The following is a 16,261-nucleotide window of genomic DNA, read 5'->3' as shown; positions in this document are numbered from 1 at the left end:
AGTTCACACGTTCTGGATGTCACATGCACGAGACGGACACCTCTTCTTAGGTCACCTTCCCTCCCCTTTTACATGGAGAAACCTGCATCCGGCATACACAGAATACCAACAGTTGGGGGGACCAAATACAAATCCTTTTATGCCTGTTCACTTCTCCAAAGATTTTTGTTTCACTGTTTTTGTTGTTGTTTCTTTAAAAAAGTTCTTCAATGATTTTTCATAATCCCTACCTGAGTAAGTGCCGCATCAAACATTTTACAAGCCTCATTACTTGTGGTGGAAAGGACAAGTCCAGCATCTTGCCAGGCCTACCGAAGACATAAATCAGAAAATATTTATTGCATTTCTAATGCAGAGACGTAACATTTCTGGAAATTATGAAACCAGTTCGGGAGGGGGGAATATGCATATCTGCGTTTAAAGCAAAACAAGAAATGTGGTGGAAATTAAAATACATACAAAACTAATGTACAAATATGAGATGTTTTATGCCTAACATTATTATACGTGAGGCTTTTATTGCCTCTGAGCCACTGCTGTTTATACTGTTTGTGTGGAAGAGAAAGTAGAGGAAAGCATCTCTTATGTGAATGAGTACTTTGACAAGCGTAGGAGACTTCACAAAGTATCATAAAGCACTTTTGAGGGAGTGCTGCACTGCTTCAAGCCAAGCGCAAACTTGCCCTTGGAGAGCCCAAACAAACTGTATGGTTACCTCTGGAAGCCGAGGTGATTTTGTCACAATGTATGGAGGCAGCAGGGAGCCACAGGCCATGCCACTTCACCGGCATGTGCGTATTTTGTGTGATACACTAGCCGGAAATAGGTTATTGTTGCATGCAATGATTACAGTTCTAGGGGCAAAATATGCAATGTTGCACGTCCCCTCAAAAAGGTGTCATGTCACTGTTCTTTTACCAAAGGCCATTTTCCAAGAAGAAAGGCAACTTAAAAAAAACAAGCCCTATCCATGTTTACTCAGAAATAAATTCCACTGTATCCTCCTACCCTCTGAAATAACACTTGGTAACTAATATTCACTATATTTTCAACTTGATGGCTTCCATTTTTGCTTCTTCTTCTTCTTCCTGACATGCCAAGGTGCAGCCTGGTGCCAGCTAGTCATGCCCTGTGCCCACTGAAGTGTGCTAAACATCATATGCACAGAGCGGCAGCAACCCCGAGGCCCTCTCTTCTCCTCCCCAACCCTTTCTGTTTTAACATCCAGCCTGCTGAAGAGTTTTGTGGAAATCAAAAGCTTGCATAACGTGCTATGTTATTCTGGTTGGTCCGAATAAAACGTATTACACAGACCGTGGTGTTGGATTTTGCTACCCTTAATGGCACTCCGGATTCATTGTCTGAGGAAGCCGTCTGTACTCAAGACTGAGTGCTTTCTACCCCTTGGATCCATATGTGGTTTTCCTGACCACTAAGCTTTACACAGGTTGAAAAAGTCCTGGCAGGTTGATCTCCCACTGGGGCCGCCCCAGCCCAGGGCCGACCGCCTCTGCCAGGGTCTCCCCAGCCCAGAGAGGAGGGCATGCACAGTGCAGTGCCACAAGCCATGGGCAGTGTGCCTGGCTTCTGCCAGCCCTGCCCCACCCAGGGCAGGACAGGTCTGGCCAGCCTCTCCTCATCCCACTCGCCTGCATGGCTTGGCCTGTAACCTCCTGCTTTGTGCTGCCCAAGTAAGCCTCGCCTTTCTTTTGGGAGGAGCCCTTTTCCAGGGGCTGTTTCCTGCCCCCTCCCAGCTGCCCCTGCCTGCATCAATGGCACAATCCATCTCTAGCCTGAGTACCCTGAGCATTAAGTCAAGCTCTTCAGAAGCTACCAACAAGGCAAACCCGTACAGAGTTGCTCCAGTAATTCTGAAGTCAACAGGCTTTGACTGGAGTAACTCCGTGCAGGATTGCCTTGTTAGTAGCTTCTGAAGAGCCCCACGAATGGCTGCACACTCTCACAACGTTCTCAGGCATCTTTTGCTGGCAGCGGGGTTTGGACTCTGTCCTTTCCCTTTAACAGCGCTGGATATTGCACACACACCTCTCGAAGCAGGGCAAAGTGCAGGCAGCGATCATCTCCAGCAGACCTCACTTTAAATCCACGAATCTCAGGCAGCCTCCCTACAAGTGCATTAAGAGAAGTATTTCCGCAGCAAGCAGGAACTGGGTTGTGCCTAACATAGCACGGTTACACGTGAGGTCATACGTGAGCACTGTTATACATGAGAACAAATTGCATTTGTTCACATAAGCCACTCTTGCAAAGGAAGCGATATCAGATTTTTAAAATCCAGTTTCTAAAAAAGTATATAGGCTAGATCAAGCAGGTGTTAAAGTGGATGAACAAGTTTGTTTCCCTGCGATCATTCACCCTGCGGATTACCTGTAACCTAACAAGAAGCAGCCAGCAAGTCCTGCAAAGCTCGTGTAACAGAAGTCTACTCCTGTGAAACGGGGGAAAATCAGGGCTCTTTTAATCAACACACACGTGTTAACTTTCTATATAAAATACAACAGGTTTACTGAGGCTTCTGTGCAGGCACAGCTTGTTCACAGACGCAAGGCCAGATCTGAAATAAAACAGAAGGCCTGTGTGGAACCTTACAGGCTAACTCCATTGATTTCATTATTCAGTGTGAGGTTTCCTATTTAAATTAATGGTGCCACTGGAGTTTTGTTTTATTTTGCCAAGACAGACTAAAAGTCTCTCTACACAAGACATCTCACACGGGACGCTCAAGGGACTGTGGCCTTACGTGCAGGTGTGCTCCGTCTCCCTAGCAGCGCAGGTGTATCCCCGATGGGAGAACCAGCCGAAGAGCTTCCACTTGAGCATCCCCGTGTAAGATGTCTTGCTTAGAGAGACTCTTCCAGGGCTCGTCTTCCGCAGGGATCTTCAGTCACTGGGAGCCAAGCTACAAGCGACGAAAGGCACTTGCCTGGCAAGTGAACAGACTCGGGTGTATTCCTCCCTGTTCACTCGCCCTCCACTTGATCAAGGCAAGCGTCATTCGTCACTTGTAGCTTGGCTCTCAGGCTCCCGGTGCACTCTGGACCCGGGGGGGGGGCGTTTAAAAGAGAGCCCCTCCAAAGACACCAGGCGCGCGCGCACCGGCTGCACCCAAGAGGGGAGGGGGCGTGCGCGCTCTCCCGCCCCGGCAGGCTCGCCTCGGCCGCAGGGTCTCCGGGGGGACGCTGGCCGGGAACGAGCAGAAGGCCGGGGAGGGGCCACGGCCGAGACCAAGGAGCCGGGCGAGGGCAGGGCGGCGAGGCCACGGCAGCATTGCCCCCGGGCGCCGGCTCTGCGGGCCCCCGACGGGTGGGAGAGGCGCCCCAGCGGCCAGCAGACAACCGGAGGGCTTCCGAGGCGGCGGGACCCGACGCTCGCCCCAACGCCCCGCTTGGCTTTTTGCCCCGCCGCCGGGCGAGGCACAGTCCGGAGCGCAGCCCTCCGTCCCTCCCCTCGGCCAAGCCCCCGCGCCCAGCTGGCGCCCCGGAGCCCCGGCCCGGTCACCTTGCAGTCCCGCCAAGGCGCCATGCTCTGCTGCGGCCCTCCGGCTCGGCTCGGCTCGGCTCGGCTCCGGGAAGCTGTGCGAGAGCCCAGCTGGCCCGCCAGCTCGCTTCCCGCCCCAGCCGGCGGCCCGGCCCAAGGGAGGCGCCTCCCGCCTGCCCGCCCGCCCAGGCAGACACGCGGAGGCGCCAGGAGGGCGTTGCGGCGGCGGCTGCCGATCGCTGCCCGTTCCCCCCTGCAAGGTAGGCCCTTCTCCGCGCACTTGTCTGCGGAGACGAAGCCCCAAGAATGGGGAGGGAAACGAAGCGCCCCCGCTCCCCCCCCCGGCTCCGAAAACTCGCGAAATCAGTCTCAGGCGCCGCGGGGCTTGAGCTTTCATCGGCTGCCACGGACAGACAGAGAGGCTGGCAGGCGGGGGCTGAAAAGGAGCCTTTGAGGGCAACCCTTGCGCGTGAGTCCCTCTCCGCAGCTCTCCCTTGCAGGCGGTCTCCACCGGGCCGGGCCGTGCTCTGCGCAGACACGCATCACCTCGGGGACTGCCGTCTGTGCCTTTTGTAAAAAGCATGCAAATGGGCTGGGAAAGCTGCTGCCGGGAAGGGAAGCGCCTGCCTTCGCCCCAGCTTCCCCCCCCCCATGCAAAACAGTGTGGCGGGGAGACGTTTCCTCATTTCTGCTGCTCCTCGTGGAGGTGTTGTGTGCATGCCTGGCAGCAGAAAGGGGGAAACGCTCCCATCCCACGTTGTTTTTGCGCTGTGGGGGGAAAGTTTGGGGGAAAGGTCGGAGCTCTTCCTCGTCGGGCAACCGCTTTCTGAGCCCGTTCACGCTGCCATTTTAATAGAAGTCTCTGTAACATGTAAAAGAAGTAATATGTATGCGTGTGCAAACGCATGTGAAGTCATAGGATCCACTGAAGACACTACTTAAGCTAAATCTTGATCATCTAAATCAATGTACGTGTTACAAAGTCCTCCTCTGCGTTTTCCCAGTCAGATGCGCTCTGTGAGCTGTTCTGTGCGAGGGGGGCGGAACTCCCAGGGGGCACATGGCCTGGTTTGCCCTGGAACTGTGTGGTTTGTAGGGAGAATCACGATTAAGAGCTTACCGAAAGAAAAAACAGTAATGAAATGTAACTAAATTATCCAGTTAGATATGAGTAAACATTTAATAAAGCATTTAATTCAAAGTATTGTCGAAGGCTTTCACGGCCGGAGAACGATGGTTGTTGTGGGTTTTCCGGGCTGTATTGCCGTGGTCTTGGCATTGTAGTTCCTGACGTTTCGCCAGCAGCTGTGACTGGCATCTTCAGAGGTGTAGCACCAAAAGACAGAGATACAATGCCAAGACCACGGCAATACAGCCCGGAAAACCCACAACAACCACCATTTAATTCAAAGTTGTGTCTACCTCATATTTATGTCATGTAGTGGCCTGAATAGCCCAGGTGAGCCTGACCTCATCAGATCTCAGAAGCTAAGTAGTGTCAGCCTTGGTTATTGATTGGATGGGACGGGAGACTTCGAGTGAAGCCCAGGGTTGCAGAGGCAGGCAATGGCAAACCACCTCTGTTAGTCTCTTGCCATGAAAACCCCACCAGGGGTCGCCATAAGTCAACTCTGACTTGAGGGCACTCTCCACCACAGTATCATGTATCAGAAATGCACTTATGTCGAAACAGCCCCTGAGTCAACATCCAAACAGTGTTACAAAGCTCCTGCATGAGCTTTGCAGCCTCATGAAAAGAAAGAAATAATCGGCTTTAAAACATACAATAGGAGCTTTGGAGCTGAAATTGAACTTTGATATGATCCTCTGAATGTATTGAAGGAAATATGGATCTTTAACACGTACATTCCACAGCATGCTGTTCTGGGCCTCAGGACTGTGACAATATATGGACCAGTGCAATATTCAATTATTTATTGATGCATTTATGAAATGTATTGGAAGTTAAGCACCAGCACTTTGTTACAGAGTGGTTTATTGCAAGTAAATTTCATACTGTTTGGAGGTTGACTCAGTGGATGTTTTCACATATGTGCATTTCTGATACATGATACTACATGACATAAATGTATGAGGTAGACACAATTTTGAATTAAATGCTTTATTAAATGTTTACTCATATTTAATTGGATAACTTAGTAAGCTTTCACGATTGTTTTTTCTTTTGGTATTTAGGGAGAGGCTGCATCAGCCCCACCCCCCTGCTGACCTGCAACATTTTCTCAGGCATTAAATGGTTCCAGGGAGATCCCATTTGACCCCCTGGGGAAACTTCGTATACTCATTGGTACACGTATCTTTCCCCAGTGGAGCAAATAGCAGCCCCCAGGGCTCACCCCCCCCATCTCTCTCGATGCACTATGGGCCCAGTCCAGTTTGGGTCCCGTGCATCTGAACATTCCAAGCATGGAACTTGCTGGTCACAGGGCTACAGCAGACACATATAAATTGGCCCTCTGGTGAATTTCCAAAATTCAGGAGTTACTAACCAGCAGTTCATGCAAGGTAATATAAATTACTTAATATTTTTATGATACAGAAACAGAACAAGTTAAAATGTGTATGTCAAAATGGATGCAGAATTTTGGAGAAGTGATATAACATTCCAGAAGTGGGAAAATTTAAGGATGAAGGTTATGAAATTTATTGCAAACCAAACATTAAAAGAAAACTGGTACAAGATGTTTTATCGGTGGTATACAACTCCAAAAGATATAGCAAAAAATGAATAAGAAATACAGAGGGTTATGTTGAAAGTGTGAAAAAGTAGAAGGCACCTTTTATCACATGTGGTGGATGTGCAAAAAAACAAAAAAAATTGGAAAGAAATTCATGCGGGGATTCAAAAGATCTTAAAAATGGACTTTGCAATGAAACCAGAGACTACGCTGTTGGGAATAATGCCAGATAATACTGAGAAAAATACTATATGAATCTTTGAGCTATATGCTAACAGCCGCAAGGGGTGTAACGGCAAGTAAATGGAAAGACAATGAATGCCCAACCAAAGAAAACTGGAAAGTTAAAATGACAGAATATGTGGCAATGGCAAAATTAACAGATTATATAAATAGAAGACCTATCATAGAATTTGAAAAGCAGTGGTAAAATTACTTTGCCCATTGTAGATAAAGACAAGAAATAAAAGACAGGAATAAATACTGTAAATAAAGTAAATTTGAATAGGAGCTCAAATTGACAGAGGTTATTGAAATATTGTTTATTATAGGCTTTAAGTTTTCTGAAATGGAAACATATATTATTTAACTTGATTAATTTAGTATAGTTAGTATAGTTTGGTGCATTGTAGTATAGTAATACCAGAATTGAAATGTATAGATCATGGTGTGTTCTGTGCTATTGATTTGGAGGTGGAAGGGGTATAGCGGTAAATATTGTTAAATACTTCATAATAATATTTTTGGTTCAATAGCAAGATACAGTAGAAGAGAGAGGAAATGTCTCTGGGAATGGATGTTGTGGGCTTGAACATAATATTCAAATGATGATATGGTGATCATGCTCTAGATAATCTGTGTAAAGAGTATCTTAATCTTCCCCCAGTGCAGGGCTTTTTTTCCAGGGGGAACGCGGGGGAATGCAGTTCCGGAACCTCTTGAAAATGGTCACATGGCTGGTGGCCCCGCCCCCTGATCTCCAGACAGAGGGGAATTTAGATTGCCTTCTGCACTGCAGCCATGTGACCATTTTCTCTGAGGGCAACCCACTGAGTTCCACCCAGGAAAAAAAGCCCTGCCTCAGTGTAATGAGTATTTCTGTTTTTCCTTATCTTTTTTTCCTGTATCTCTTTTGTTGTTTAGAACATTTTAAAAAAGTATAACACCCACAGAATAATGATTTTACATATACATGACTACGGATCATTGGGTCAGTGACCCTTCAATATGGGATGGGAAAGAAATGTTTCCATTATAATAAATGCTGCTTCTCGTTGCCTGGGACAACAGCTGGAAGGTTCTAGAATTAACACAATTACTGCATCTCGGATAGGCCAGGCTGCTTCCTGGGAGTGGCGGCTCCTCAACAAACACACCTCAAAGATGCATTGCCCTGTGTTCCTCCTTACCCTCCTCTTGTGGTATGGCTCTCCGTATACAGCAGTTGTGCCCCTTTCTTTCCTGCCACCCCCATTGTCAGTCACCTGTTCAGACCCACTACGGCGAGTCTATCAGAGGCAGGACAATGAACGCCATGTCTCATGCTTATGGGATGGGGACATCCGCCTGGAGTATTCAAAAGTTCCAGGCCTGGTTCCAGGTACCAAGAAAGAAGAGAAAGATCTGCAGCCCCCTCCTCATTGCCGCTGGTACCAAGACTCCCTCTTGGTAAACAGTACAAATAATTGGTCTGGTCAACTGATGGTGGGCACAGGCTTAGTTAGTAGAGGTCCCCCTCCACCTTGGGCCTTCACTAATATCATTGTGCAGTGTATTTCATCCTTGTGCTATGGGACCACATGTCTTCACCACAATCTGAGCATTGAAATGACTGGGCAGGATGTCCGTCTTTTCCTGCTTTGGCCGCGCAAGCTTCCCATCTATGAATGGCAGGAAGTGCAGTTGGGTTGGTGCGCGCGCCTTAAGAGCTCTATTTGGATCTACCACTTCAGGAGTCAAGGGGGAAGTCCTTCAGACCACCTCATTCCCAGTAACCAGCACAGTGAACCAGCTGCATCCACTGTTTATTCCCATGCAGAATTGCACCAAGTTTGTGAATCGTATTACAGTTACCACATGGCTGTGAGGTACCCTGTGCGTGGATTCTACACTGTTTCACTGCACATCGAGAATGGGCCTCCATTGAGCCGTAGCCTGGATCTGCATGTGCAACCCGCCCTGCTTCACGTCTTCAGTGCCTCTTCCAGTCTGCTTAGCATCCCCCACATGACCCTCAACCTTTCCTGGACCCTCCGACCTCTCAGCTCCAGAATAACAGTTTTCATGTTGACAGATAAGCAGGGGCTGGGAGACTGGTATCACTCGTACAATTATAATCCATTTGCCCTACAAAGTAATTTCTGCACAGCTTCCAAACCACAACATTCCAGAGAGAAGGTGGTATCCAGCATCTATTTCTGTACCAACAAAAGGGTATCTAGAGAACTAAGAGGAAAAATTGATTTTTCAGGTGACACCCTGATTTTCACAGCAAGGGGTACAAATCCAATTCATCTCACTCTCAGTCCACAGAAGATAAGGACAGGTATGTACATTTTTAGCCATGAACAGGGACTCTTCTATTCTATCCAAGAAGGCAATGCTGTCAGTGCCACTGGCAAGAACTCGAGCTCCCACTACGTCTTTTACCAGCAGGAGAGCTTCTCTTACCTGATCATCCTTGAATTTCTCCAGTTGCAATGGTACCGATTCAGCATGCACATGTATTTGAACCGGAGGGGGACTCTATTCAGGTCTCTGGGAGAAAAAGATATAGAGGTTCATGCTTTCAGTGGTCATTCGCTTGATAAAAATTTGGTCTATATTGTGTGGTTTATTCCTGTACAGCATCCGCTGCTGCAGTGCCAGTGGGCCTTCACCTTGCAACTTTTTGATTCAAAGAATGACCACCTTCTTTGGAGCAATACTTACTCTTACAAGGATCATGTCCAAAATGCTGCTCGTTTTCTCCCTCACTCTCATTTACCCTTCAAAACTGCACTCTACACAGGTTTTGTAGCAGAAGTGAATTGCAGAAGCACTGGACTTGCTCGAGCTGTTTTAAAAGCCACAGTCAACCCTCATGCATCAAAGGTCTTGAAGCCAACAGTGCCTTGTCAAAAAAGTTTCTGTCATGAAGTGACTGCCAAAATCCAGAAACCTGATCCTTCTAACCAGATCATAAGCTACACAAGACAGTCAGCAATTACCTTGCAAGCAACAGCAAAGGCATTGTGTAGGACACGTTCGGCTATAGATATAGTCTGGGAAATCTCTAGTGTTCATAATACAGACCCATCAGGAGCAACTAGCGGGATAAGAACAGTTGGAGTCAGATTTCATATGCCTGGAAAAATCTTAATGCCTGGCTTGTATCTTCTTAGAATGATCATGACAGTATATCTACCGGCATATAGCGTAACCCTCAGAGAGTCGGATTCAGTTACCATACGCATTGTGGAAAGTGATCTGGTGGCCATTGTGGCCGGAGGTTCTTTCAGGACAGTCGGTGTTTCTGATCGTTGGGCTTTGGATGCGTCGGCTTCCTCCGATCCTGATTCAGTCGACCCCCATGAGGGACTCTTATTTAACTGGTGGTGCTCCAAGCGAAAATCAGATTTTTTACAGTCGATGCTCAGTACAGATGGAAAATGCCATCCCGATCAAGAGACTTTGAAATGGACAGATTCCCAGGATCCAGTTCAAATAGTACAACAAGAAACACTTCTGCCGAATAATATATATTATTTTGTTGTCAGAATTAGTAAGGATGAAAAAACCGCAGAGGCTTATCAAACAGTTCAGGTACTGCCCGATTCCCTTCCTGTGCTGAATTTCACCTGTATTGAAAACTGTAGAAAAAACATTGTGTCAGCTAAAAGACTAATTCTGTCTGGGAAATGTTTAAACTGTAAAGGTAGCCCAGCTGTCTACCATTGGTCTCTTTTTTCATCAAGCTCCAATGAAATATTTTTTGACTGGGATTCCAAAACTTCAACTGGAAGGTCAAGCCCTTACCTAAGCATCAATTCTTGGGCATTCAGCTCTATGCCACACAAATTTTATACCCTTCTCCTCAGAGCAAGCACACAAGGAAGACAAGAAGCTACTTACAAGTATTCATTTTCTATTAATGCTCCACCTCAGAAAGGAAAATGTAGCATTTATCCAAGGGTAGGCACAGCATTCCTTACAAAATTTATTGTTCAGTGTAGTGGATTTGAAGATGAAAACAGACCACTTACATATAAAATCATAGCACATTCTGATGAAATGAAAATGAGTAAAGTATCTTTTATAGAGAATAGTCAACTTGGAACAATAGTATATGTAGGTCACCAACATAAAATTCTTCCCTCTTTCCTTCCTGTTGGGGTACCATCTAAAAATTATGCCTTGATAGTGTGTGTTCAGGTGTACGATGCTCTTGGAGCATTTTCTCAAGAAATTTTACAAGCAACTGTGCATGAGCCAAGAAAAAATAAGCCAACTGATGATCTTCTCAATGAACTATACAACTTAATCACTGGACCCAATGGCCCCGTGGCGATCTTATTTGAAATGAAAGATTACTTTAATATAGGTTACTATGTATATATGGTGGCCTCAGTATTAAACAATATTGAGGCGTCACCAGTTATTAATGGCTTTAAAACTGATTTGCGGGCAACTCTCCTTAATGTGTCTGCAGAGATTCCAATGAATGAGATTGAGGTAATAAAGCAAGTGATCTCAAGTATCTGTCAAATAACACAACAAGTCAAAGAAGTAAATGAGAAATCACAGCTTTTTGCAGTCCAAAAACTAAAAGAAGCCAGCAAAGCTCTACAAAAGCACAAAGCCAACAATCTGGGTTCTAAGGAAACAGAAATCCTTGTCAATGGTATATTTACTGGGCTATCGAATCTGTTAACAGCTGCTCTATTGAAGGATAGACACATCAATGTAAATTCAGTTAAAGAAACCATTGCTGTGACAGAGATGCTAGCCGAGGTAGTCTTACAGGACAAAGTTCCTGGAGAGTGTGAAACTAATCTAGAAGCCAAAAGCTGGGCCGTTCATCTACGGAAAGATGAGAAACAGTATGTTTCTCAAACTTTTAGAGAAAGAAACTGTAAGAACTGCTTCTATCCCAAACTGAAGGAGAATGACACTGACTTGCCAGTAGATGCTATGGTTTCCACTGTTTTGTATGAGTTTGTTGAGAATCCCTTCCCGTGGCTTATGGATACAGCAGTTAGTGACACAATAGTGACTGGATTCAGAATGACTGCAGCTAAACAAAATGGTGACATCGTAAGGATCACACCAGAGGTCGCAGAAGTGATGATGGACATAAAAAGCAAGGATTCCACCACCTTTGGTCTAACGGTAGGGCCAGATAAAAGACACCTTAAGACAACAGGTGGCTTTAATTTTGAAGTGAAGGGAATCTCCAAAGACATATTCATCCAAATTATGAGTAACCTAGTGGTTACTTTCAATGTATCTCTCTACCTTGGGCTCAATTTCAACCTTCCTCCCATAATTTCTTATATTGCTTACTTTGACAGACCTCCAGTGCTAAAAGGAAAGGGTTCTAATATTAGTGACTGTGCAATTAAGGCTCCTTATATCCTTTGTCTTCCTCAGTCATTGCTTCGGTCTCCAGTGGAAGACAGCACGGCAGACAAATGGAACATCTCAGTTGTCTTACAATCCCATCCTATTGTGAGAGAGCGAACCACAAAGATGGTTCGCATCGCTGTTTTTACCACAGAGTGTCTCGACTTAGAGGGAGTTCAGAATCAGTGGAAAGGTGGAACATGCAGTCTTGGGTCTCAGACCAGCTGGTCCAAGATACATTGCACGTGCAAATTAAAGGAGAGTGTCACAGGAACAACAGGCCCCAGGTCGACAGAGAACTCCAGATCTGATGTCAGATTTATAATCGGCACATTTCAGATCTATCCCAATCCCTTGGATATAAACAAGGTTCTTTTAGCAGAATTTGACACAAATCCAGTTACATTATTGACAGTTTTTTTCATTTTTGCAATCTACATCTTTCTAATTATCTGGGCCACGATCAAAGATAAAGTTGATATGAGAAGAAAAGACAAAATCTTTGTTCTACCAGATAATGACCCTTTTCACAGAGTTTACTACCTGGTCACCGTATATACGGGAAGCCGCCTGGAATCAGGAACCACAGCGGATGTCTTTATTGAGTTGATAGGCCAAAATGCTGTCAGTGATGCACATCGTTTAGAGCATCCAACTTTTCCAACCCTCTTTCGTGCAGCTGTTGACACCTTTCTCTTAACCACCAAGAAAGATTTAGGAGATATTATTTCCCTTCATGTCTGGCACAATAATGGTGGTTCTTCGCCTAACTGGTATTTAAGCCGAGTTAAAGTACAAAATGTAAAGACTAAAAAGTCCTGGCTGTTCTTATGTAGAAGCTGGTTTGGTCTTGGTAAGGCAGATTGCAAAATAGAAAGGTCATTTCTTGTTAGGAACCAAGACATACCTTTAAAAAAAATGGATTACTTCTTGATAAAACTTGCCAAAGACTTGGAAGACAGTCATGTGTGGCTCTCAGTCTTTGCCAAGGTTGTCACTGGTCCTTTCAACAGAGTCCAGCGGATATCTTGTTGCTTGGCAATAATGCTCTCCAACCTATTATTTAACATCATGTTTTTTAGTGGTGAACAGGAAAAACAGGTTTTTTCAATACAGCTACGTATTATGAAATCCATGTACATTGGATTTGTGAGTGCTTTGTTTTCTATCCCTGTGCATTTGACAATCATAATTTTATTTAGATATTCACAAGAAAAGCCTTTGAAACACCAGACAGACTGGTGTGAGAAAAGGAAATGTTCTCTTTTTGTGTCTGAGAACTCTGAGAAAAATGGCAATTTAAACTGGAATGCCCAGTGTCTGTCACTGCCAAACACCAATTATAGTAACAATCACTCAGTGGAGAAGGTCACAGACAATAAAACAAGAAGGAAGCTGATACACCGAGTGTGGCGTTTCTTTTCTAAAAGACCGCAGTTTCCATGGTGGTGCAGATATGTCTCTTGGACACTGGTCTTTCTAATATCTACAATCGCATCTTTTTTCATTATCTTATATGGTTTGACCTATGGTTACACTACATCATTGGAATGGTTTATAGCATCCATGACATCATTTTTTGAGAGTGTGTTTTTGCTTCAGACTTTGAAGATGGTTCTTTTCTCAGCTATGAGTACTATAGTTATCAAATACTGTAAACATATCCCCTGGATAAGCTCAGAAGAGTATGAGGAGATGAAACTGGAGAAAACAACAGTAGATGGTAAAGATGCAAGAAAACTGCATCATGAACTCGTACAAATTCGAGGATCCCGGGAATACCAGCCCCTAGAAGAGGATGAAGTCATCATTATGAGGAAGAGAACAAGGGCCCAACACCTAGCCTTCATTTTTGTAAAGGATATTATTGTTCACATCGTCTTCTCATCCTGTGTTTTAAGCATTGCTTACTCAATAGATACCACCACTAGCTTCTATTACAGTCAAGCCATTTATGATAAATTCTCTCTCAATCTGTCCCAAATAAAGAAGCTGGAGGACGTCTACACATGGACGAGCAATGTGTTTGTGCCACTGATACATAATGATTATCAACCAACTTATCTTTCAGATACTTGGTCTAAAATTCTTGGTTTGCCCAGAATGAGGCAAATAAGAGCCATAACTACTGAAAAATTGTGTTTCAGTTCATACAGCTTTGTAAGTAGTTTTCTGATTAATAAAAGCCGTTGCCATCATAGCTATGGAACTGTTCTGGAAGATGAAGCTGATTATATAGGATCGTGGGCGATCCCTGCCAATAAATCCTCTTTGAAACACTCCAGCAGTTTCCAAGGGTTTACATATGAGCCCGACATTGATCAGTGGGAGTATAAGTCTTACGGTGTTTTAAACACATATGGACCTGGGGGATACAGCTTTTATTTTTTCCCTAGAGAACAGCGACCCAATACAACAATGAGGCTGAATGATCTTCAAAGAAACAATTGGCTTGATGAGAGGACCTGGGTGGTGATTTTTGAGCTGACTGCTTTTAATCCAGACATAAATCAATACTGCAGCATCACGGTCATGTTTGAGACTTCTGATATAGGGGTTGTTAACACCAGCTTGTCAGTTCATTCTTACAAACTGTCTCTTTTCCATCTTCAAACCAAGTCCCAGATAGCAGCGTATGCCGTGATGACATACATTCTGGTCTTTTATCTTGCCGATGAATTTCATATGTTGCGCCAGGAAAGGATAGGCTACCTAAAAACAGCAACTAACTTAATCAACTTTGCAATAAAGACCATCTGTATATTTTTCATATTGTTAATTGCACTCAAATTCAAACTGGCTTTTACCTTACTGAAATTTCATCTGCTTAATCCAGAAAAATTTGTTCCTTTTCATGTAGTGTCTCAAATTGACCAACTCTATAGGATAGTTGCAGGATTTTTTACTTTTCTTCTGGTTTTAAAGCCTTATCGCTATTTCAGATTCATGTATAATGTCCGCCTAGCAGAAAAATCCATGGCAGCTGCTTTCCCACAGTTTGTTTCCTTGAGTGTGCTAACTGGTCTGATCCTTTTTGTACATCTCTCATTTGGATACCTGTTATTTGGTGAATACGAATGGAATTACAACTCTATGATTTATTCTGCCCAGACTGTTTTTTCATATTGTGTTCATATCGCATCACTTGAGTTTCCGTCCAATACATGGTTGGGGATCTTGTTCCGAGTTTCATTTATGTTTACAGTTATCTGTGTTCTTATCAACTTCTGGCGTGCTGTAATTATCTTTACCTACACATCAATGAAACAACCCACCTACGAACAGCATTCTGATGAAGCAGAAGCAGTAAACTTTGTAGTTCATAAAATCCAAAGTCTATGGTTTTCCATCACCCATCAGACACCTTCCTCAAGTGACAGTGAACTTGTGGATAGTATAATATTTGGAAAACCTGTGAGAGGGAAGGGTCAGCATCTAGGACTCAAGAGAAAACAAGTGGAAGGCAAGAAAACGGTTTATCTTTCCATTTAAGAGAGACATTGCTAAAATTTGAATAAATTCCATATTTCTTCTCTAAACTGATATCCATGGAATTTTTCAGAATTTGCTGTCATATTCCATTGCTCTCTGTTTGGCTTTACAACTGTTTCAACTTTTGCTATTCATATGACTCCTGATTCAAATTGAGTTTTTAAACTTGTGCCTCCATAGTGAACTTCTTCTGTGCGTCCTTTTGAGGGTTAGGGCTGAACTAGATGTGATGGTCTCCCTATGGCTACCATGAGGAAATTTCTGTACATAAAGAAATTCCCTTTGTGGTTCTTTTTCAAACCTTGCCTTCTCAGTGTCCTGCTTGCACACAACAAAGCTTATTCACAGCGGCAAACCCTACCACTTTTGCACGCTCTACCATATACTCTGAGGAAGAGAGGTGTGGGGGGAGGTTTGATTTAAAAGAGCCTGATCCCCCAGTATCTAAAGAGGCTATGTGGGTTCCCCTTGCTTTGATTCAAAGGCTCGTCACAGGGATGGGTTCTCTCAGGGGGCAATTCTTTCCCTGATGCTGTTTAGCATCTATGTGCACCCCCTTGCCCAGGTAATCTGCAATTTTGGGGTAGGTTGTCACCAGTATGTGGATGACACCCAACTCTATCTGTTGATGGACAACCAGTTTGACTGTGCTCTGGATTCCTTGGCCAAGGGTCTTGAGGCTGTGACGGTATGGCTACATCAGTCACCTGAAATTGGAGGTTCTGTGTCTGGGTCATGGAGCAATGGGGTTGGGGACTCGGCTCCCAACCCTCGATGGGGTACAACTGAAGCCTTTGTTGACGGTGAGAAGCCTGGGTATGACTTTGGATGCCACACTTTCAGTGGAGGCCCAGGTCACAACTGTTGCCAGGTCTGCCTTTTTTCATCTCTGACAGGCCAGGCAACGGGCGCCCTGTCTCATTACCTGGCCACAGTAATCCATTCCATGGTCACCTCCAAGATAGATT

General features: G+C 44.8%; 3 protein-coding genes across 4 annotated transcripts in view; 2 read left to right on the top strand and 1 right to left on the bottom strand.

Annotated features, from left to right (window-relative positions):
• Window positions 1–3,582, bottom strand: part of TTC38 (tetratricopeptide repeat domain 38) — a 34,533-nt gene extending 30,951 nt beyond the window's left edge. The window contains exons 1-2 of the mRNA XM_055000321.1: window positions 3,520–3,582; window positions 231–308 (exon numbers count right to left, since the gene is read on the bottom strand). Coding sequence (XP_054856296.1) covers window positions 231–308; window positions 3,520–3,543 — 102 coding nt within the window. The 5' untranslated portion in view covers window positions 3,544–3,582. The remainder of the gene's footprint in view (window positions 1–230; window positions 309–3,519) is intronic.
• On the top strand, window positions 3,542–15,293 carry LOC129344254 (polycystin family receptor for egg jelly-like). The gene is made up of 3 exons (XM_055000818.1): window positions 3,542–3,758; window positions 7,639–13,195; window positions 13,232–15,293. The coding sequence occupies exons 1-3, from the start codon at window positions 3,542–3,544 to the stop codon at window positions 15,291–15,293; spliced, it is 7,836 nt and encodes a 2,611-aa protein (XP_054856793.1).
• The window catches only part of CDPF1 (cysteine rich DPF motif domain containing 1), a 44,273-nt gene continuing 31,674 nt past the window's right edge, over window positions 3,663–16,261 (top strand). Inside the window, exon 1 of one of the 2 annotated variants that reach the window (XM_055000325.1) lies at window positions 3,663–3,758. The gene's annotated coding sequence lies outside the window, so the exon portion shown is untranslated. Of the gene's footprint in view, window positions 3,759–3,926; window positions 3,968–16,261 lie in introns of those variants that run through there. The other variant, XM_055000327.1, reaches the window with a different exon arrangement.

The sequence above is a fragment of the Eublepharis macularius genome, chromosome 16, assembly GCF_028583425.1.
Source record: "Eublepharis macularius isolate TG4126 chromosome 16, MPM_Emac_v1.0, whole genome shotgun sequence".
In the NCBI taxonomy this organism is placed as follows: Eukaryota; Metazoa; Chordata; class Lepidosauria; order Squamata; family Eublepharidae; genus Eublepharis; species Eublepharis macularius.
This window is presented reverse-complemented; position numbering and strand designations above follow the sequence as displayed.